Raw genomic sequence first — 25,897 nt, forward strand, 5'->3', positions numbered from 1 at the left:
GATTGATATAACCATTATAATATTATTAGGTTATTAGCTTAATAATTGCGAGCATATTGAAGAAAACCAGTAACTGTAATTTAAATTCAATCAAGATTGTAATAAATTACATAAAATCAGAGTTTATTATTTTCGGATAATCCACTAGTGGTTTTGTCAAAATATATTTTGAGTTTTAGTGAAGTATAGTTAAAATAATGAATAATATGTTTGAAGTTTCATCGTATGTAGCCAAGAAGTACCAAGAATTTTTTGAATGCTAACGTTACTGTTTATGCAAGTGTGGGGAAAATGGTTAAATCGACAATTTGAAATCGGCTCTAAATAATATATAAAAGTGTTGTAACCACACTAACGCAAAAAATGTTAATTTTTATTCATTAACATAGTATAATATTTTGAGTCTATTGATTTTCAAATTTGAGGAATTTCATTAATTTAATTATTATTAATTTGTATTAATTTATTATTGACGATATAATATGTGATATTAATCGTTTTAATAAATTTGCTGAAAACTTTTTGGTGTGAGCCATTTTATTATCGACCCTGTTTATAAATAGGTTACTATAATTTATAATTAAATTATGATTCAATATGGACGGATGATGCACAAGATTAATATAATCAATAGATTTCAAATGACAACCACCTTTTTTTACTGTTAATTTTCAGAGATAATTTTTTTTAATTGTTTTGAAGTAATTTCTGATTTTTTGTAATTCGAGTAATTATAAGACTAAATTATTATATAATCTATTTTGTTTTTAATTTTAATCTTTATAGTTTATATTAATGTTTAATAACTCGGACACTATTCTTTTAAATTTCAATGTAGATAGGTCAAAATATTTATAAAAATCATCTGAATTAGAGAAAAAACATGGTGATTCTCGTTTGAAAAGAAATAAGTTTTTATCGCCATAGAATAATCTTTAAATGGCATAAAAAAAACTAAGTATTTGAAAAAACAGTTTTTAAAAATTTGAAAAAATCCGAATTTGTATATATGCATTATTAAGAGATAAAAGTGTGTGGAGTGGTTTTGAATAGGTATATATCAATATATTTCATAAGACATTTAAGTTTTTTCTTTGAACAGTTTTTGTTTTTAAAGTCTATACAGAAATTTTCAAAAAATTAACTTACGAACACATCAAGTGTTTGAAAAATATTTTCATTTTTATAACCATGCAGAGAATATTCACGGGGTGTGTGAGTGTCGTTGAGTGGTTGGTAAACCTATTAAAACACTTTTGATAATATATTTTAACGGTTTATCAACAGCTTAACGTTTGTTTTCGAAACCTGATATTTTATAAAACTCCTAGGAAATATAATATAAATATCGGTAACACGATACATATGTGTGTACGTGCACGTAAAATGTACACAGACTATGTTACAGTAGCGCAATCTAAAAAAAGGGATATTAATGTTGGGTAATTATTAAAATGTACATTAATGCAAATGAAATGTATCACTTGATGTGGACACTCGAATAGGGTTCAAAGGGGGACGGGTACGGATTCGGGTACACACCTCCACCCATAGTTTCACCGTTGAAATTACGTATGTTTTGCGACTTTAAGCAGTCAGCGCGGTATGAATATTATTAGTAGTGTTCTAGTACGGAACCAATCGACTTTGGTCGGTGACATCAGCTGCAGACCTGCAGTAGCACGACGGTGAGTATTATTAGATTAAGTTTAAGCGTTGCAGCAGTACATCTTGAATTCGGACTCTGTGTTGTAGAAATGGATGAATGGATTTTTTTCACGTCTTGATTGAATGGCGATTGTGCGTTTAAGTAAATCGTGTAGTGATCATTTGTGTAGATTAAAATGTATACTTTATCTACAATAAACAAAAACACAACCATATATTGTAAAGAATATTATTCTATATTCTATATCAGTGGTTATACCAGCGACCCATAAGTCAGGTACTCAGGTTAGATATTAACAAATACCCATCCCTCCCGAAAAAAAGTTGAAAAAAAATAACAAGAACAAAATTTATATTATGATTATAGTTATAATTTATTTTAATTTTTCAAACAAAGAAAACAAGAGTTATAACAATTACATTTGCAGTCATAGTACACACGACTAAATAGATAATAAGTACTTAAAATTAAAATAAATAGTTTAACCTTTACTCCTCAAAAAGTCGTGTTTTCACCCCCTTGTAATTACCCCCAGGTTAGGAACCGCTGTTCTATACTATAGTACGCATAACTTAATATAATATATTTTGAATATATTAATATGTATGTATGTACCACGGTAATACGTAACAGATCACGTGAATCATAAACCACTAAAAGATTTAGATCTGTTGTTTTTCGTCTACTAAAATATTGTTGAGAGAATTTAAAACGGTTATAAAAGTGTAATAATTTTTTTGATTTATGCACAGCGTATCTACAACTGTTAATTGTTTAAACTTCATATTTTCTATGTACTTTTAAATTAACTAGCTAAGATCGGTACCATATTATTATTATTTATAAAAAAAATTATCGAAACAAAATGAAAATTTAAATTTTCGACGACAATCATACGAGAAATGTTTTACTGTGTTATTATCATAGAAATATATCATTTTTTTCTTCTTAATATCTAAAATTAATATTATTTATCAACAAATCGTATTCCTACCAAAAAATGCAAGTAAAATTAATTATTACATATTGTATTCAATGTCAATATATTTTTATGACATACGTATTGCGTAGAAAATTAAATAGCTAATGAAAATCGTAAAGATCAATTTATCATGCATATTTTTATAGACTAATGGCTGCAGAATTAATACTATTATAACGAGAAAATTGAAATTGTTGGTGATACTTGAGAAAGATTTTGAGTATGACTTTCTGTGTTGTACGGGGAAAATCGCACAAGACCCAAAATGTTGCTCTTTATATCTTAAAAGCAAGATAAAAAGGGATAAAATGAAACGAACTGAATTATAATATTTTGGTTAAAAGTGTGCAGCTTTAGAGCCTACATTTATTGAAAATTGATATTCAGACGATTTCTAATCGCTTTGTCGCGAACCAGCGGATACAAATTGTTCAGCAAGGGGAAAATAATATCAAACGATTTTGATCAGAAAAAATTATACACCAAAAAAAAAGACCATGCTTCGTGCAATAGACTGATTTCGATACTTTTATGTTTTATTTAATAGAAGGGGACTTTTTAGATTTTTGATTAAACTTTAAAAATTTTAAAAAAAATCGAATTATACCTATGCAATTTCCTCTTAAAAAAAAAAAAAAAACAAATACATCGAAATCTAATAATACCCTATTTTTTTTCTTTTAAATTCATTTTATTAGTACTAAAAATGATATATTGACACATCCTATAGCTAAAAATGAAGCAAAAAGTAGAGTACCTACATATTATTAAAAATACTTAAAATAATCGGATAAGTGTGATTTGTTACCTGCATATTGTGATGGGTATTGGAAGTTGTAAGTATAAAATGAAAAATTCTTCTTAAAAAAATATTAAATAATTGAAGCATGCGAAATGTACCCTGAAACAAATATTCAAGACTAAAGTGGTTAAAAAGGTGTTTTTCACATTCCAAATTTGAAATACATTGCTAGTTAATAATTTTTAAATAAAATACGTGAACTGTCGATAAACTGATTTAAGCCATAATTTGTGTATTTCATATATTGTAATATTATTACAAATATAGACTTAGACACATCAGGAGCTTGTTTATTTTTTTTATTGATTCAATAAATAGCAATAAATATAAATTGCAATATGAAGAATTTAAATCCAAAATATTATTTTTAGTTTTTCAAAATAATTTTGTTTCGGTGCATATTTGATATTTTTTATGATGAATAACAATGTTAATTTGTAAATTCATAATAATATCATATTTGAGTGTTTTTAATGTTACAACTATTACAAGTCTCTAAGCTCAATATTATATAACTCAATAATGTACGTTATAAATATGCTTTAGTCGTAATACTATCTGTTTCATGTGACTTACGTAAAATAACTCATAAAAATATTGAGTACAGTTGTGAGGATTTGTCGCCGTAATGATAAAGTTTGAGGTTGAGCATTGTTTTGATAGGCCTGAAAAAAAAACATGAAATAAATTACAACTGAATGTTTCTGTGCCGATTGCCGTTTGAACACTATATAACGGACTCGAATATTAGTGGGAATCTCCGACTGAAAATATTGAAAAAATTCAATTTACGATAAAATATCACGACAAACGGAATTACAGTAATAAATATAAAAGCAAGTTTGTTGTTCCACCGAAATTATACTGTAAAATATGTAAAAAAAATATACCTATATGGAAATGTTCGTATTCGTACATCTCAATATGGATTTGATAATTTATGTTCGCTTACACTTCGGATGTAAGTTTTGAATTTCAGCACCGGACCATTCTCAGATTTCAAAACAAATTGTTTCAAATTATTCAAACAAATTATTTTGATTGTTATGATGACATTGTCGCTTCATTAGGTCCGTTACATAAGTATTCTGAATTTTAATACCACTAAAGGGTGACCTTTTTTATTTTTTATTCCGTCGCTATTGATTTTAAAACTCATTTAAAAGTAACTCTAATTTCGTAAAAGCCATTAAAGATAGATTCGAATAATATTTTTGGAAACAAACATTCAGTCGGCGCTAGCATCATAATATTTGAAACTTTCCCGGAGGTTAGAGTGCTAAACTGATTAAAATCAGAAACTGACCTAATAAATCTTATCGAATTCCCAGCAAATATTTAAATCATCAAATACAAAGTTCTACCACGATGTGCCGGTGATTGGACATTGACGGTCATGTTCGAGTACCTACTTAATAATATAGATTGTACTTATAACTGCACATGATATAAACTTACCGTTGAATTCGTAAAGTATGCAATGATTGACGTATCGGTGTTATTACTTTTATAAAATTCGACCGACATATCAGTAGTGTTTATTAATAAAATTATATTCGTTTTTGAATTGATTACAATGAGATCTGGTAAAGACATAATATTTAAATTTCTAATAAAACATACAGCCACGTACTCATTATAATATGCATTATACGTAGCATTGTGTTTCGAATACTGGCTTGCAAAAACCAGCAACCTGAAAATAAATTTAAAAAAACTACAATCGATTTTATGTACATTATAATATATTGTGTTATTGGTTTTGTTTTGACGTTCGAGTAAGAGTAAGAGCAACGTGCCAAAATATCATCTATTCGGAATTTAACGCGTCCTGTAATGATTGGCCCGGTAAATGTGAGTGATTTTAAGCCGATGGTTTTTGATTTGAGCACAAAAAAGAAAATTGAAACCAGGTGAAAAAATGCACACCGTTTATTTTGAACAAAACTTTGGACAATTTTTGTGAACTCCGATCCGTCTGTCATATAGATATTTGAATGCAACAGCAATGCAACAACCCAATGTCGTTTTATTGTATTTTTTTCGTTTGAGTTATCTTTTGACGGATTTTTTTTTAACCCATTAGTCAATTATAGTATTTACTCATATCCCTATAAAGTTTTCATTGTTTCAATATTTCATTAATGTAGTGAAACGTCTAAAAAAATACATAAGCTACACACAAAATAACAATGTTTTAAATAGATTACCTGTTTTGTACTGTATCAAAAGTCAATGCCACTAAAATAGTCTCATTTGTGTCCTTCATCGTAGTTACCATTTTCTTAGGGTAGTTGTTTTCCTCCAATTCAGTCATTATTATACTATTTTCCGATGCGTTTATGAAGTACATGACGTTATTTATACCATCGTACGAGAAGCCGTTGATCGGAGAAATGATATTTTTAACAATATCTATAGGATGTTCTTCTAAATAAGAAATAAATCTGAAAAAGAAAATATTAAAAATATGCATTTTTCAGAATCACGAAATCACAAATGATAAATCGTAAAACCCAAAATACAATATTGTGTATAATCATATTAAATATAAAAACAATATTATATTTTTTATATCGCGATATAAATATGAGTTAGTCGATCAATTTGTTTGTATCCCTTATTCTTTAAGGCTGTCGAAAGCGAACCATTTTTAAGGGGTTGTATTTAGGCAATATTTGGTACCATCGTGAGTTATGTGTAACTGTGTGTGTGTTGTGGCTGATCATTAATGTGCGTGAGTTCCCTGAACACTTTATGTAATTAAAGATAAATTACGGCTAAGATTCTTGGAAATCAGTATCGTACATACGCGCAGTCACACGTTACTAAATTTACATGAAAATCCCGAAATAGGAAAAAAATTCAACCAATACCAAAGTCCAATTTTAAAAACATATTTTAATTCCCTATTCTCTTTTCTAGGTTATGTAGAAAATGGATTTTCGATTTATTGTATTGTTTAATTACTATATGGTAACAAATGAATTATATTTACATATAATTTTTTTTTCAAAATTCACCTTACTTTAATGTTACTAATAATAAAAAAAAAAAACGAAAATCCATTCCCCATATAACCTAGAAAATAGAATAAGGAATTCAAACATGTTTTTAAAATTAAAATCGGACTTTTGGTACTTGGTGAATTTTCCTTTCGCTTATTGGTCTAAACGCACGAAAAAACGACCAGCTTTCAACACTCCAACAGCCTATTTAATACTAAATATTAATACTAATTTTAAACTACTGATTACAATATTATTAGTAATCGCATTTTTATCAGTATAAGATGACTTAATAAATATTTATAATAACATTATTGCAGTATTTAATTAATTTATTTTTATAATTTTTAAATATATATAAAATTAATAAATCTTAGCTTTTATGCTTTTACTTATTTAAATAATAACATAATGTTTATGTTGATTGAAGTCTATTATCACATTTCTTAGAAGAAAAAAAACTGACATAAATAATAAATAAGATAAATTCTAAAAAATCATCATATCGTAGACAATTCTGACCAGACATAAATAATTAAATCGAATTTCAATACGTATTAATTTTTGATCAACTTAATCGTTTTAATATATTTTTCTGAATAATTTTGAATTATTTCTGCAAAAAATAATACGTAAATTGTGTACATTTTTATTTTAAAATAAATTAACAAAATATGATTTTAATTTTCAGGAGTCTCCAAAGCTCTTTTCACACTGCTTTTTTTATAGGTAACTAGTCTAGTACTCGACACCGCATTATACTTATATGCTTTATATAGACATAATATTTTGAATATTTGTCAAAAAAACATTTTAACCTAGAACTTGCAACTAATAAATAGTTTTGAGTTATAACGATGTCGTGGGTTTGACTTTTATTAAAATAGTAATATAACACAAAATTGTTTTTACTCATTTTTTTACGAATAGTGAACCCAAAAAAAAACAATACTAATTAATGAGGTTCGTCTAGATTTGGTAACGACATAGTACAATACTAATATAAGTATTATAAACAGGTATTTAATATTATCTACTTACCGAATGTTTTTCGTCTCCGCGTCATAGTAAAACACATTGCGGGATTTCGAGTTGAAGTAGAACGAATTGACATTTAACAGCAATTTTTCGTGTTTTGGGTGGAATTTGCTCAGTTGATTCAGCTTCATCGGTTTGTATCCGGCCATGCTCAGCATGCGATTGACCTTGACGTTCGGAAACCTGTTTAACGGTACAGGCGGGAGGAAGCAGTAATAGCCCGACGAGATCTTCTGACACATGTGCGAGGTGCTATAGTTATTTATTTTCAATTCCAGGAAAATGAACTCCGAGGGGAATTTCGTATTTTTAGACGGCTATTACGAACAAACAAAACGCAACTAAGTTACAATACTGTGGTGAAAGTGTAAAATATTGAACGGACGCTCAGTCAGTAGTGATATCTAACGGATGAGTACACCGTGAAAGTGGCGTACACAGGGGTATGGTTCTAGGGCTTTAACCCTCCCCGAAATTTCTTCTTCCCCCAAATTTTTTTTAAATGTTAAATAATATGTCTATTATCTATGGACTATAGACTATGGTCTTTTGAACAAAAAAACTAGCTGAACCATGAACTTATTAAGATAGTGAATATGACTGAACTAGTTGACTCGACATTACCCGCTGAAGTACGGCCACCATTTGTGACACTGGCAATGTTTACACCACGGTTAAGTTAGGTTACACTATAAACGATAGACCTACTAACAGTTCTTATCACCGAGATAAATTATTTTGTGTTATAAAATGTTGGTGATATTTACTAGTTTATTTATAGAGCGGTGGGGGTGTGGGGGCGTAGCCTCCCCCATGGGTCTCTGATCACACCATAGTGAAAGCCCTAACCGAACTAAAATCCTGCGAACGCTACTGCATTGTGAAATTTAACCTTGTCGAAGAAATTCAAAGCGAACATAAAGCATTTGTGTCGTATCGCAATAATGGACGCAAATCGAAAAGATGAAAGACCAAAAAAATACTATTTAGATGATCGGCTCTCGCATGACTGATATTCGTATTATATGTATTATAAAACTGATGTCTCTCAAGCCTCATCAAATATCAGTCTGAATTTACGTTTTATGTATGATGCGAATGACGGTTTAAAATCTATCAATATTCTATAAGTCAATTCATTTTTTGAATTCCCATCCAAAATCGTCTAGTCAATATTGTTATATCGTTATTATTTTCCTATGAAATTGAATTGTGTAATTATTCTTAACGTGATAATAAATCATATTATTTTCATAGAAATAAGCATTTTACTAATTTACAATGTACTAATTTATGATCAATTTTAACAAATTAAAATAATTATTCTAATCTAGATTATATAGTAAACTCATTTATTATTAAATTAAATTTTGTTTTAAACAATTGAAATATATGTTTATATGTTTTATATAGTTGAAATAATAGCAATTAAAAAAAAGAACTTAAGGTAATTCAATTAATTCTTAAAAGGTTGTCTACAAAAAACTGTACTATAATATATTTGAAAACGTTATATTTGTTGATTCCACGTCTATATTATATTTTTAAATTCTAATACAGAAAAAAATTGAATCGACCCCGATCTAGCTAACCATCTGTATACCTATTTACTAAAATTCAAAATATGGTTACTATAAGACGTGAGTTTTTTTTTTATATTTTATGTCTTAAAAATTTTCTAATGTCCAATTTAATACGAAAAGAGTCGATTAGAGTCCTTTAGAGGGAAATTTATTTTTATTTTTTTTTAGTTACCGATAAGAAATGTTAGAAATATTTTAACACCTCAATACCCCATTAGTTTCTTACAGCACGTTATTAGTTATAATTACAATTTAAGTATAAAAACACTTATCGTATGCCAATATCTTTTTAAAACATCGAAATCTAGTCTATTTACATTTCCAAGATCAGAGGAATAGAGATGCAAATATTGATGCGAATATTTTCTTATAACTTTTAATACAGTACCGAGATAAAGTACGATATGCTTACCCATCGAAGATGTTATACTTACTTCACCACTTTTTTGGTACGAGATCGACAGTAAATGAGGCGCGAAAGACCGATTGTGATTTGGCACCCGCGGCTTTTCCCAAAAAAAATTGTATTCAGTAGCTTTGGTAAAAGAGATGCACCTGGGAATATTCGGATCGTAAAATGCACTTTTCTTTATGATTTTGTGAGAATTTCCGTTGTAGTCGGATGTGTGGATGACTTTGTCCGTCATCCAGTATAACATCTTGTTGGTGTGATCTATTCCCAATTTGTCCGGATAAATCAAATCGTATTTTCCTGTAGTAATTTCCATCCTGTGTGGTGCGTTACAAATTTTAATACACACGAATAAAATGATTAAGTTACGGACGTCAAAGTATAAAATGTATAAAATAAAAAAAGAATAGCATCATAATTTGGATTTACGCATGGCTTTCGGGGTATTGCGAATGGACCTTTTTAAGATCATAGTTCAAAGTATGACTAAAAATACTACGAGCAGATAATACCGTGCCAGTCACTCGTTAGAATTTTAGAATTTATAGTTTGTGAGAGTGATAAAAAATAAAAGTTATTTTGTTCTTTTTTTTTTTTATTATTATTCTTAATTCCCTTTAAGTTACTGTATGACATTAATATTATTGTTTAAGCCAGGAGTCATGTGTTATAGCTTAAAAAGAACTTTGTGTTTAATTTCTATTGTTAAGCACTTAATATTACATAATTATACTAAATTTCAAGTGATTTAATTAGAACATTTTTATGTTGTAAATATTTATATTTCGTTCAGACATAACAATTTAGTATTGAAGACGCTTTGCAATGCTTAAAATATATATACTTAAAAAATGTAAATAAAAAACTTTCAATATGTGTGTGTGTGTGTGTGTAATTTATGGGGGTGGGTTATTTAAAAAATGAAAAACACATTTAACCTAACCTATCGTAATCATAAGAATTTTATTTCGTACATTATAGATATTTAAATTGAGAGTTCTCGTAATTGAACCTCTAATCCGTCCTTAACTAATTTGATATTGTACGATGTTGTACATACCTGTTGTCCCCATCGAAGTTGATGCGTTCGATACTACCTACGGACTCAGTGTTACACCAAAACAGTAATTCGAGAGTTGAATCGATGACCATTGATCTAGGCGTGGTCATTAAGCTTACCAAATGATCAACGGTTTTTTTTTTAGGATCATATGCTTCGATTGAGCCATATTTACTATCACTCCAAAAAAGCTGTTTACAACAGAACGTTAAATATTAAAATAAAAACAAATTGTTTTACGGTGTTAACAGTAGTATTATTTGTAATAACTAATTACTTTATGATTTGAATCGTCAACTAATAAACATTCTGGTGGTGAATTGTTGAATATTATTACTAATACACTTGCAAATTCTAATGCAACTGATTTTATGAGTTGAGTTTTTCTCTTGCCTTCAATGTCATTCATGTAAACAGATAATTGTTTGATAAATTATAATTTAATAATTAAAATTTTTGAATTATTGATCAATAATTATAATGTGAATATAGGACGCCAATAAAAAAAACTCTCAGTAGGTAAAAAGTAAAAATCTATTTTTAAATCCAATACGGAGTTGGCTGCAAATTATACGAATACGAATGTATTTGAATAAGCATAAATACACTTTGATGATTGAATATATCTAATTTATTTATATTTAATTTATCTAATTTTGTCCTACAAGACACTATCAAATTTAATTAAGTAGATAACGTTCACTCTCGTTTTTTTATAAATTGATCTCATTACGGTACTGGTATGATTATACCTATTAGTTTATAATATAGTATCCGAAAAAATTAATTAAACTGTGGACATATTATGTGTAGGTACCTTTTACTTTACTGATTAAAAACATTTAGCCGAACGCTATTTGTTATCAATAATAAAAAATATTCCAGCCACTTGAATTATATATCTCAGTATTTCATTTCTAAATATATTTTAATACCTTTACGAATATCTATTACGATTGGCCTTGTAATCGACTGTTTAAGACATAAATAAATACATAACATCCCATTAAAATATTTTCTCGTCATGATTCTATAACAGATTATTATGTTTATAATATTATAATCTGTCCGATGGATATTATATGGTTGAAACCCTAAATCTATTTTCAGCGCAACATTTTTCGATACATTAGGAGTCGATTATTATATAAATAACATATTATCATTCAATGTAAAATGATACCATACCGGTATAAGTGATGCTGAAGTCTATATTCAATGGCAGAGACGACTTATTAGCCAATACACTGGATTTGGCCTGAAAAAAATCAATTTTAAACACGGTAAGTTATAATTAATGATAGAGATAATTAAAGGTATAGATACAATTATTCATTTTAAATCATATCATAGCGTAATCATTACGCCGTAGTGTAGTATAATGTTTTGTTGAATTATAAAAAAATTTAATTTTTTTATATGATTTTTTCTTATTATTATTTGTCCTTTGCCCTTCCGACTATATGGACCAGATATCCTTGTTATTCATCTCTATAGGACTTTACTCTCCACCTATTTAACTATGATTGTCTATTATTTTACGAATCCAGAATTACATCAAATTCCAAATAAAAAGGGATATATTAGGTTAGGGAATGATAATAATAATATTTTATTTACAAAATTTACTAAAAAAATACCGGTAAAGTATATGTGAACAGGAAATTTTCAATAAAACAAAAAAAAATTTTTGTTTCATTCAAACAATTTTAATAAACCTTTAGGAAAAACTAAATAATAATTGTGATATAAATATTAAATTCAAAATATAATTTTTGGATAATTGATAATAATAAAATACTTGAAATTTAATATTTAATAATTTTGTACATGTTTATTTTAACTAGTTCGCATTTATTAATTATGTATTAGTAAAAACTTCATAAATCTATAAATTACCTTTAGATAAATATATTAACAATTACGTTTATAACACGTTGTTCCTATTATTTGCTAACTTTTTATTAAACTCTTTTTAAAACAAAAATAAAGATAATAAAAGATAATTACAAATATAAATTGCAAAATTATATATACAATAATTACTGCAGTAACGTTGGGTTACATGTAAGACATTTAAGTAGATGAATCATACCCGCCTTTTGAGTCTCTGTCAAGTGTCAATTTAATTGACGATACCTAACACTGCGGACTTTATATTTTAGTGTTTCGATGTAATATTAATGATTAACACTTATTACAAAATTATTATTTTAGAGAACTCAGTTACTAATTTACAATTATTTTAAAAATCAAAAACTTATCAACAACTAATGTAAATGAATTATTTTTTTACTGTGATCTGTGATTTATTATTCATTTTAAAATTTAAAATTATAGATGATAGATTATTTTTTATTATAAAGTACTTAATTTTAATCTTCTTTTTAAATGGCTTTAATGAATAAATAATTTTCAGTATTATGTATGTATTTTAATTATAATTACCATAGTTGAACAATCAGTATAATTTAATATCATAATATTTTACTCATCGTCTCAAATTATATGAAAAAAAATAATAAAACAAACACGTAATAAATGAAGGTACATGCATAAGCATTTAAAGACACATTAAAATATGTTCTGCTTGTTTCAGATTCATTAAGACTTCGTCAGAAATTTAAAAAAAAAGACTGACAAAGTTTTTAATGATTCGCTGGCAATTGGTTTAGTCGTTTCAAGCTCAAGTATTTAAACTAATGTGTTTCAGTAATAAAACTTGTTGAAATATACAATTAATATTGGTATGCATACATTGTAAGCACACGAGTGCACGTGTCAATATAATATTATGTATCATAGTTTAATTTACTATTGTAATGTGAAGGAATACTTATCAATACCATACACATACATAGGTATGATTATGTGACGTCAATGACACGTATATATAGGGCTCCTTTTGTGTACAAGACTCACTCTTAGACACAGTACGCTGTGGCTGCATAATAGTTGCGGTCATAGATGATTTTTGAGATAAGCACATATAACAGTTACGGTCGCTACAATTGTAGGTAATGTCTAAGTTGCGATCACAGCAAAGACTGAGCTTTTACACTGATAATAAAATGAGTTAAAAATTTAAAATTTAAATCATATATTAATAGTGTGATATTATAATGAGTACCTAAAAAATTTAATTTGAAATTTGAGCTGAAGAATAGTAATCCAATCTGTAAATTTTGTTGTGCATAATGATAAATAAAATGGGGGGCGAATATTTTTGATTTTGCCCTGGGCCCCAAATCTTAACGGTACGGCTCTGTGTACAAGTTCCGTGCTTTTATATTGGAGTTGACTCTAGTGCTATTAAATACTATTTGATGTAAGTTTATACTATATAATATACTGTATAGTAGTCTTACATGATTATTAACCGTCAGTAAGTACCGTAATTTGTAAATGAAGTCGATCACTGTTGTTTTTAAAATATAAAAATAATATATATATTTAAGAAATATTTATATATTTTTATGCAATTATCCCACTATTGAGTTATAAAAGCGCAAACAGTGACTGCAATTAGTAGGTAAATTTTTAATTGGTTGACCGCAACTAGTACGTAATTTTTGATTTTGACCGCAACTAGTAAACACGGTACGTTGTTCGACGTGTGTCTAGATCTTGTTACATTTATATTATACTGTTATTATAATCATAAGGTCGTGTTACTATTTGTGTTAAATACCTCAACATTCAAATAGTTTTTTATTTACTATATAATATTTAACAAGATAAAGAAATTATTAAAAATAAATATAATTTATATTATATTAATACTTCTATTGCAATTAATATGACGTATTTTTTTATACTAAAATATTGTATTTATATCCACTGTGTTACCCTAAGTTCCTTATAAGTATAAACAACACATTATAGTATGAGTAATCAATTATAAAAAATAAGAAATATATTTATTATTAAAATAAACAATAATAACACTTAAACATAATATTTAAATTACTTTACTTTAAAATTAGTTTAAATGAATAAAAAATTTGAAACATTACTGTAATGTTTTAAGGGTGTCCCGACAATTGAGCGCGTGACATACTATACCACACTATGACTTATTTTTTATTTTTTAAATTATTACCTAACCTTCTTAGATTTATACTGCGCTCAGTTGTCTCAGCGCTTAGTTTTCGCAAAGCTCAATTGTCGTGAATCCGTTTTAAGAACTTTAATTACCTAAATTTAATGTTAACATTTAAAATGCGGATAAGACATAACAACATAATATTATATTTATCATTCAGTGAAATTGTTAAAATTATGATAAGACTTTTCAATAACATTATATCATTAATTATTTTAACTTGTAATAATATTTCAATAATTTTTTTTTCGATTCAAGTTAATCACGAACACGATGCTAAAAAGGAAAGTGAAATTCGCAAAAGCGAAAGCTTTTCAGAATCTATTTTTAGCTAATCGTCATTAATCATCATTTTATTATTGAAAATCAACTTCAATTTAAGTCATTAACTCGTTATCTTTTTTAAACCATGCAGACATTTTATGTTATTTTCCATATTTTATATAATATATGAGATATTATTGAACAAAGCAAATGCATCGTCTCCAACTATTTATACCTGAACCGCCTTTACGGTTACTATAGAATTGTATACCAGGCATATTAAAATAATTTACAACTCCATTTCAATTTAAAATTCACAATGCTTAATACTATTTTTCAATATTTTATGTCAACAGATTATTTTCCATAAACCGATTTATCACGCGCCATTTGAACGGACATTGTATTTAAATACTATAATGTGCTATCGATTGAATCAATAATACTAATCAACTTTCAACACACTTTAATTTATGTATGCACTTTTACTCGTCGTGACGAGAGCTTGGAATACAAATATAACGAGGAATCTGTATAATTGTATTTATTTAATATTATCATGGACGTATTATATTTTATCCGTACCAATAAGTCGAAATAAAATCGCAATTCTTGTATTTATGATAATGCAAAAGTTATAAGCATCAAAATTAAAATTTCCATATCAATAACGTTCGTAGCACAAAAATAAAATCATAAATAAGGTATTATTTTACGCTGGTATATCGGTTTTACAATGATGGGATTTTTAATTTTTTGTATCCGTCGTCGCGTTTTTTACAACCTTCAATCGTCAACCTCTGACAGCAAAATAAATTTAGTTCACATAGTAAGGGGTCAGAAGTACAAAATACCGTTTCAAAATATTTGGAAAATGAAAATTAGAAAACAAGCTCTCCTGCTTATCGAGTGTTAGTCTCTGTAATGGACGTGTAAAACAATATTATAATAATAAATCATCGTATTAAATAGAAAATGATTTTGAGTGGAGGTGAATAATTCACCTCAGGTGATATGATAGTATATAATAAATCTCAAAGGATATTTTATTATATGTATATATTTTGTACTACAATTAGTTAATTTTTCTATTAAAATACCAACGTTATGTTGATATAAATATAGCTAAATTTCTAAAAATATATCATAAAAATACATGTTATAGTATTTACTATAGTAATAAATATATTACTAGAATTAATTAACTTATCGATCATTACTGATATATACAAAAAGATGATTCGCATACATTATACATTGATAGAATAAGTGGTTACAAATTAATCCACGTAGTGGAAAAAATGTTAAAGAATATTTTTATCAAAATATTTTTTGAATTACAATAAATTAAATTAAATACTTATTTTTTTAAAATATTCAATTTTGTGGGAATATATTTGAAAATACTTTAAAAAAAAATTGAGCATGTTTTTATGAAAACAACTTATATTAAATTAAACTTTTTAACGTTAACTACTAAAATTTGAAAATGTTGAAAGTTTTTAACTATGAAATAGTTAACGAATTTGTCGTCATTTTAACTTTAAGTACATACAAAACAATTTAGCACATCATGTATTTTAAATATTTTTAAATTTCCATAAAAAAACACGTATATATGAGATCGTGTATCCTATTTTCAATTTTTCAATACAATTTAAACAATTTTATCATTATTCTTAAAAAATAAAACTGAGAAAGTTTGAATTGCTTTTATTTATTTATTTATTTATTTATTTTTTTTTTTTGAGTGTTTTAAAAATTTAATATCACTGTGTACAGACAAATACAATTTAAATAATAAAGAAATGTTTCCAGTTTTTACGATTTATGCTTTTTGAATGACAATGTACAAAATATAAATTGTATTTTATGTTACATAACTGCGTATTTAATGTTGTTAAAGATTTCCATTTAAATCGTTCATACAAATGCACGTGATCTAAGAATTGCCATAATATTTGGTTTGTAAAAGTTCGAATTACAATAAGCTCTACAAGCTTTTCTGTATAGCCATGTATAACCTAAGATTTACCGAAATATTAATCAATAAAAGTCTAAATTTCGGAAATTTACCGAGAGTAGACAATAAAACTTAGGTTTTAAGTTTTAAACTTCGGGTAAATTATAGATTTTACCAGTTTTTATATACGTTAACGGTAACATATTATATAACAGTGGGTAATTGATGGTATATAACTATCCATATCTTATGAAAGTGCTTCTCAAACTTTTTTTTATGTTGCACCCCTAAATTTAATGCGAAACTTTCAAGGCCCTCTTAATCAAAATCATTAATTGTCTTATGGCCTACTACGATTAGGTGATTAGGTATACATTATACATTTCATGGATCACCAGTCATATAGTCACGGCCCCCGGTTTGAGAAGTACTGTCCTATGATATTACGTGGTACTTCCAATAGTGCCACTTAACGTATATGTTTCCGACGATTTTAATTAAACCTTACTTCCTTAGCCCCATCATGTATTTACTATGCCTTATATGAAGACGGCGTATTCACTTAATATTTATTTTTTAACAAGATGGTCAAGACAAAAGTTATAAAAATAATAACATAGAGTAATGCATAATATGTCATTATTTATTAAGATACCCAAGTCTCGCTACAGACAAGATAAATCGTATTACCGAGTACACACGGTTTTATAAGTTGACTCAAAAAATCGCATACTTTTGATAAAATACAAGACAAAACCGCACAATTTTGGTAGGATAAAAACCGCACAATTTTAAAAATTGTTGTATCCAAAAACCGCAGAGTAGTTATGATTTCGATCTCAAAAAGGTCGATAAACAAAAAACGCATATGTATATGTATAACTAATTATTTATTCTCATATTTTATCAAAAAAAAATTATATATTCAAAAACTTAAAATATTAATTTACAAAAATGTAAAACTTTAATTTTGATTGACTGAAATCGACTTCCGACGTTATTTAAAAACTTTATACGATCTTCGTTACGTAAAAATTCTTCCCAAAATTAAAACAAATGCTCCTAAAAATAAATAGGCAACTTTAGTGGCAACTAAAGACTTGATTATTGTATAGTACTTATCTTATAATCTTATTTTTTCACTAATTTTACTAAAAATAGTATGCGGTTTTAACCCACTCTAAATGTGATGCGGTAACATGTTATAAAATGACCGATAAGCTGTGCGGTTTTTGTCTATCGACCTTTTTAGGGTCAAAATCAAAATTAATTTTGGATGTAACCGTTTTATAAAAGCTGTTGGAAGCCATTATTCATTATTATTAAATAATATTGTGATCGATTGAAACTTTCAATGCTTATCTCGAAATAGCTCTTACCTTGTGCTAATAAAATAATAATACTACTACGCATTAATACTCGATTATCAGGATATAAATAAACAGTTTTGTTGAAAACGGCAGGTCCGAAATATATTATGACTAACATACTTATTGACTTATAATATTTTAAACGATGACCTCAAAGATAAGTGCCGTGGGTGTAACTAATCGAGTGTAAATGTTTTGTTTACTTTAACAAGTCAAAGATTCAGATCAAAGAGAAATGGTCTGGTTATTAACGTACATCAATTTAAGTACTTATAATATACATTAATACATTATACACGCCTATTAAAACGTGTTTGTATACATTCAATTTTTCACATTTTAAACTACAATAGTATGCCTACTTTAATGATACTATGCAACGATATTATTATAATAATTGGCACTTTAAAATTTAATAATGTCACATAATACTAAGATTGTAATGCGTAAATGATAAAAAAAATATTGTTATATTTTTAACAACTATATAAACAATACAAACAAATACGGTGTGTTTTGAACAAATACAATTGTAATACGCATATTAATGACGCTCACTCGGTCATATAAGACGTGCAGAAATTGTATTTAATCTATTTATTTTCGAATAAGTTGTTAAAATTGTGTAGTATTATAACTTGTATTGATAAAATATTATCAAAATCGATTTTTTTATTTTGATGTAACTCAAAAACGAATCATTGTAAATACTTTAAAATTTTCACCAAATGTTTATATTAGGGTTATCTTTTTACGATTAAATTTTTAATTTATAAGCATTTAAAGTTCAAATGTTTACGAAATATATCAAAATCGCAAAAATTTGAAAAGGAATTTTTAAGTTGATAATTTGTAAAATTTTTATGATTTATACCTAAGGTTAAAAAACCAATACAAGGTTATCCATAAGTTTTTCTTCAAGTTAAAGTTAATGTGAAAAAAAATTCTAGCGTCATCATAGAAAAAATTTTATGGACATATTAAATTTATTTTTTTACAAAATCACGTAAAATAACAATATATTACAATTGAAATATAGGTAATAATATAATATATCCTACTAATTATTATCCTAGACTGACAAATCAACTCCGTTCAGAATCGTTTTTCGTACACAATGATACCTGTCATTGCATTAAAATTAACACATCCGTTAAAGTAACCTATTCTCCATCTCTACTATACAGAAAAGCAATATACCCACTGGCCTAACCATTATTTTTTTAATTGGATAATATGATTGTTGTCTTTGTATTGGGCTTAGAAAAAAAAACAAGCGGTAAAAATGAGAAAAAATTTGTTAAAATCAATAATAAATACAATATAAATATACTATAACAATAATAATGATTATATCGTTCAAAAGATATTCTTTAGTATAGTTCAGTGGTTCTCAGACTGTGGTACGCAAAAGACTACATGGTGGTATGTGGAAGGCCGTTTTTGAATAATAAACCTATTCAATCATTTAATTCATATCTTATTTTAACAAATAAAAAATAAAAATAATTATACTATAGTTGTAGTATTTTACTGCCTAAGTAATTAAAATAAATGTATTTAACTGTATAATTTTATTTTTAGTTATTAGTGGTACGCGACTGATTGATAATATATCTAAGTGGTACGTAAAAAAAAAGTTTGAGAACCGCTCTACTATAGTTGATTGCCAGTTTATAATAAATTATGGTAAAAAAATAATTACATAAAGTGTAATAAAAAATAAATATATTTTACCAATTAAAAACTTAATTTACTCATTTCTTATATTATGTAGGTAATAGCGTTCAAATAATTTTGTATATCATTATTTTTGTACCTAATACATAGCAAAAATAATTCTTGTATATTTTTATATATATATATATGTTTTTTTTTTATCGAGAATTATTTATTACTATATTTTACGAGTGTCCAAATAAATGGATAAGTTTAGCTTACAAGTTTAGATAATTGATATTTAAATCACTTAAATCCCTCAGTTGATTGTCCGAACGACCTGAAATCGAATGCATATGGTTCCGTTTACATACCACATAGGGAGCTGGTAAGAACATTGTTGAAATGTGTCTAGCTTTGGACAGTAGTACAAAACATACATGTGCTACTACAATCATTAATCAGCACTGTCGGACTGGTAAATTACGATAACTTTATGAACGCTGATAAGACGTTCGTACTTTTGCCAATAATTATTTCTGTAAACATCTTTATTTTATTACTTTCGTAATAAAATAAGTAATATAATAAGTAATACTTTATCACTTGATTTTATTTGTTTTGTTTTAATTGTTTTTTTCACTTGCTTTATTTTCATCAATTTTTAAATAATATTTCTTAAGCTTTAAATCTGAATAATGTATTTAGTTTTTGTGTTTATTTTTGATCATTGACACAACCATACGACGTTTATTAATGTATTAAATTATTTCATTAAAATATTTCTACAAGATTCTATTACTGTATGACGGGTACTATGCACGGACAATATTTATAATTAAAGAAATATTTGAAATTATAATTTAAAAAAAATGTACAACTCCCAGTATTTAATTAACTATAAGCCGCAATGATTTCCATCCTCCTCTATCCTATGCCCCTTTTGTACAAAAATCTTGCGTCTTCCTCCTATACATTGAAAACAGTTATCACCTTTTTTTATTCATTTTTCATTTTTCCGTACATTGTAAAATAAAAATAATTTAATAAATACAATTTAGTTTCGTAAAAACTGTTTTCGTCTCTCCAGCAATGTTTACACGTCCCTCCAAGGGGAAGAACCTCCCAGGTTGGGATTCACTGATATAAGGCAACAAAAATTAAAAACTATTAATTCCTATTCAATATTTTAATTTTTAAGATTGATTATAAAGCAGGCCCGGGTAGGGCCGGCGAGTTACTCATGTTGAACTCGGTGGGCCGCATAAAATTTGGCTCGGAATTGATGTCTGTCTTATTGAAAAATGGGTCGTTTACTTTTTTAGGGCCGGTAAAAATCCTAAAACTCGGTGGGCTGATACCTAGCCTATCCGGCGCTGTTATGAAGATATTCGAATGCTCATGCACAGACTAAAAATACAAAGTTATGTAAGTAAGTTTTATAACGACATTATTTTTAAAAGTGTCTACTATATTTAACAAAATATAGACGATTTAACTAAAAAAAAAAAATTAAAATAAAAAACAAAGGTTATAGTTATTGTTTTATGTCTAATTTTAAAATATTTGATAAGTTAACATGATCAAGTGTTATTGTGTTAATGCGAATCAGAATATAAATATTTATTTCCTTTCATAATCGGATTTTTTAAGAAAAGTATTTCAGTTTTTAAGAATTTATTGTTATAATGTTTTTTGTGACAAAACACTACTATTACAATGATTTTCAAACACAACTACAGATAAATCCGATAAAAAATGTAAAACTTATATTCTAAAAAAGTTTGATTATGTTATGTAAGTATTTTAACTATTAATTTTGTATTAACTTTGTATTAATTATTTAAATATATATAACATTTGTAAAGGCATAATACATTTTGTTCTATACGCAAAAAGCATTGAAATATATTTTTTCAAAAATATAATATCAATTTATTTTGAAATTTTCAATACATCAAAAGAGTTTAAGAAAATATACTAAAATAAATAATATTATTAATTTTAATAAAATATTTAATTATATTTAACTCGTTTAACATAGATTATCTTAAAAAATATTGAGTTATATTATTATTATATTTTTAAAATATTATATTGTTATTTATACCAAAAATAATATAATTACGTAAAAACTATGAGTGTGATCAAAAACACTTTAAAGTTACTAGAAAAAAGAAAATACTAAATAAGTATTTCTAAATAACTTACCAAACATATCTTTTTCCTATTAAGTTTTGAAAAATTACAATAACAAATTAATGTTGGTAGAATGAACTCACGACGGTGGTGTACCTAAAATGCCTATACAAAACGCCGGTACATAAAACATAATAATATTGGATTTCATAAAAAATAATACATTATATTCGTACTTATGGGTACTAATTATAAATATAATTAGAAAAATTAAAAAAATAATAAATTAAATCATACAATAATTTTACAGTACTACAAGTTTATGTGATAAAGCTTTTGTTAAAATTTAAAACCATCGCAACCATTTAAAAACAAGTACAATCAATTGTCGATTTTTTTTTTTTTTTTTTTTTTAATTTGTTGGAAAATATTATTGTTTATTCAAATTTAATATTAATTAATTTTATTTAATAATAAAAAAAAGACTTTTTATGTGGTTAACGAGAACAGGTTTTATTAGGTAAGCTCAAGTTATTGCTTTCAAGAATCTACATTTAATTACTCTTTAGACTTGTGAATTATGACTCTAATTACCTAATACTATGTTACATAAATCTATATAATATACTGTTTATATGTATGTATTTAAATTTAAATATTGACTTACCAATAATTATAATTATAATTATTATAACTGATAATTTACTATGTTGTACTTGAATAGATATTAATTTATGTACATATTATAGAAATTGAAATTTTGTGAAATAACAATATTAAATAAAATAATTCAAAAATTAATATTTTATTATAAAAGTATGCATCTGTTGATTAAAAAATACTCCATCTGTGAAGAGTACAAAATATAACTAGCTTGTTTTTATAACATAATATTAAACATTGTGTATTCATAAAAATATTGTATTTTAATAAAGAACTTTTTATGTTTTGATTTAGTATCTTCTTCAAATTTTTATTTAAATCCCTAATGAATATATGTTGTTTTATATTATGATCAATATTTTGAGCATCTTAAAATACATGTTGTTATAATATTAATTAAATATTAGATTTATATAATATAGATATACAGATATACGTTTTTGTAATTTTTTTTAAACCATTTTTAAGTATACTATGGAATTATCACTAAGTTTCAAATTATATAAATACAAATATTTATACCTATGAAGTGAATAAATGAATCGATTTCTATATAGGTATTTTATTATAAATATGGTTAGTTTGTTTTTTATTCAAAATACTCACGTAAAAATGGAGAACATATATATTTTTTTAAAGTGATGATCTATATCATTATAATTATCTTATTTTGGATTCTGAGATGAGTGATGAATTTATTTATCGTACAACAATATACTTATTTTTATATTTTTGTACCACGCGTCACCCATATAGACAAATCACCTAAAAGTCTACCACAGTAAGGGTAGTTTTTTGATTAAAAATTAATACACTTACATTCTTTTCCCAAAAACCATATAAGACGCCTTAAGGACGTGGTTTCGCAATCTATTATGATTAAAAACTAAATTTAAAAAAAACTCCTCAACAACAACTCAGAAAATATTGCTAATGGTTTTCTTTACCCGATCGTGTCGCTCGTGTCAATTTTATAAACGTTATTCATCATATTTACTTATTCCTCTCTTTTTTTGCAGGTTGTAAATTTCCCATTTAATAAAAAAAGAAATTGAAGACACAATAAAGTAATAAAAAAATGTAAAGAAAATAATAATATAATGTTAGATCCATCGGTTAGTTGGAAATACTTTTAATTTTAAAATTTTAAATGTATATATTTTAAATGCATTTAACGTACTTGACAGTTTTTTTAATTTAATTCGGATATTGCAGAATTTAATTTTAAAATCACTTTTCAATCGTTTACAATGGATGTTCGTAAACTCGTTTTTGTTATGTCCACTTGCCGGGGATAGATGCATATAACTCTTGAATGGTTTCTTTTGTATTTTAATACATATTTACAAAATATATTATATAAATTGAGTTTAAATTCATTTAAGAACACATTTTATAGTATTAATTATTTTTCGCACATATTGCTGTGATTATAATCCAAACTACGTTCTATCTCTATACACTTTGAAGAATATATTTATGATATTATTATAGTGATCTGTCCTTATTGTTTTACCTATATTGTAATGTTCGAAGACTATTCATAATGTTAATATTCAAAGCAAATATGCATTGCGTATTATAAACGTATAGAAACACCATAAACACGAACAGTAAATAGGGCCTTGACGTATAAGTTCTATATACTGACTAATGACCATTATAACTTATAAGGTCATTTAGTGTCGTGACTCGCGAGTAAGACCTATTACATCAGAGAAATTTATCTGTATGCTATTTTTTTTTTTTTCGAATTCGTCTCTAGTTATTTCGTTTACAGTTCCGTGTTCGATATAACATTTTAGAATAACCTATAGACAATTATAAATAAATTGTTTTTTAAAACTCTTATCCTCTTATATATTTCGAGTATACGGTAAATTCCGTTCGATGTAATCTCACTGGTTTATAAGATCAATCGCGTTTGTAGGAATATAAAGATAGAAAAAAACAATAAACTATATTTTGCAATATGTTTGTAATGTTACATTAATCTTTTTATTGGGATCACTATGTAATGGATAATGCAATTACTTTTATCGAATCTATGCTTTTGAATAGCAGCCGATTATACCTTTAACGGAAATCGGGTACATTATTTGTAGAACTAACAAATCATAGTAGTACACATAAATACGATACAAAATAAAAACTTCTAGCTCTGCTGGAAGCTGTTAAGTAATTTACAAAAGATTTCTATTATATAACTATTTTTTATGATAGTTAAGTTTTCAAAATAAAAAAATTTGCAAATTTATTTAAATCTTTAAATGTAAATTATTTCAATCTAATTACTTAAAAACTTGAAATATTTATATATGGGTTTTCAAACGCGGTTTTTATTGAAAAAAAAAATTAATCGTAAAGCAATAATACTATAATACTATTTTTTATGTGTGTATGAAACTCAAAATTCGTCAAAGTCGTATACCTAAATACCTTAATTGAAAAATAAAAATTTTTATTAAAAAATAATTGTGAATTTCTATAAATCAAAAACATTAACCATAAAAACTTGTAACATAGGTAAGTTTTACATAATTACCATAAAATTTTAAGTTCCTATACAAAATGTAATTTTCAAACTAAATTCGTTTAAGTATATAGGTACTTACTTAAAATATTTGATTTTGTTTAGATTTATCCATAAATAAGACTTAAAAGTGTAATAGAATATTCCTCACAAGTTGTTTTAAAAGAAATTTAAAAATATTTTTTATGTTTTTAAATTCAAACATTTATATGCTGTTAAAATATCCGAATGTTTTACAATTTTTACAAATAATCAAAGAATGGTTAGTATAATCAGTATATCATTATACGTCACCATGTTAAGTTTGTGTACCAGTAAATATTAAAAATATAAAACTTCATAGTTAATACATATAATATTTAATACATTGAATATATTTTTATATTTTTTTAATTTAAGGAATTTTTTTAACCTAATTCAATAAGTACTGATTATTGTTTCTTATCAATAGTAATACCTGTAGTATTTTTTTTTATTATTTTAAATGAAACAAAAGTTATATAATGTAAATAATGATTAAAAAAGTAGATAAATAGGTTAATTGCTTAACTGTTAAGTAGTTGAATTGTTAAATAATGCACTGCAATTGATATGTTAAATTTAAATTTGATGATAAGTAATCATTGCATGCAAAATTGAATTATGAA

The 25,897-nt window shown here is 26.0% G+C and overlaps 1 protein-coding gene across 1 annotated transcript in view; it reads right to left on the bottom strand.

The window, feature by feature from the left end:
* Positions 1-1,214: 1,214 nt before the first annotated feature.
* Positions 1,215-25,897, bottom strand: part of LOC113559860 — an 88,466-nt gene continuing 63,783 nt past the window's right edge. The window contains exons 7-16 of the mRNA XM_026965636.1: positions 11,743-11,812; positions 10,832-10,947; positions 10,555-10,745; positions 9,517-9,811; positions 7,503-7,816; positions 5,664-5,900; positions 4,912-5,149; positions 4,030-4,118; positions 3,460-3,552; positions 1,215-1,857 (exon numbers count right to left, since the gene is read on the bottom strand). Coding sequence (XP_026821437.1) covers positions 3,513-3,552; positions 4,030-4,118; positions 4,912-5,149; positions 5,664-5,900; positions 7,503-7,816; positions 9,517-9,811; positions 10,555-10,745; positions 10,832-10,947; positions 11,743-11,812 — 1,590 coding nt within the window. The 3' untranslated portion in view covers positions 1,215-1,857; positions 3,460-3,512. The remainder of the gene's footprint in view (positions 1,858-3,459; positions 3,553-4,029; positions 4,119-4,911; positions 5,150-5,663; positions 5,901-7,502; positions 7,817-9,516; positions 9,812-10,554; positions 10,746-10,831; positions 10,948-11,742; positions 11,813-25,897) is intronic.

This window comes from Rhopalosiphum maidis, chromosome 3, assembly GCF_003676215.2.
Source record: "Rhopalosiphum maidis isolate BTI-1 chromosome 3, ASM367621v3, whole genome shotgun sequence".
In the NCBI taxonomy this organism is placed as follows: domain Eukaryota; kingdom Metazoa; phylum Arthropoda; class Insecta; order Hemiptera; family Aphididae; genus Rhopalosiphum; species Rhopalosiphum maidis.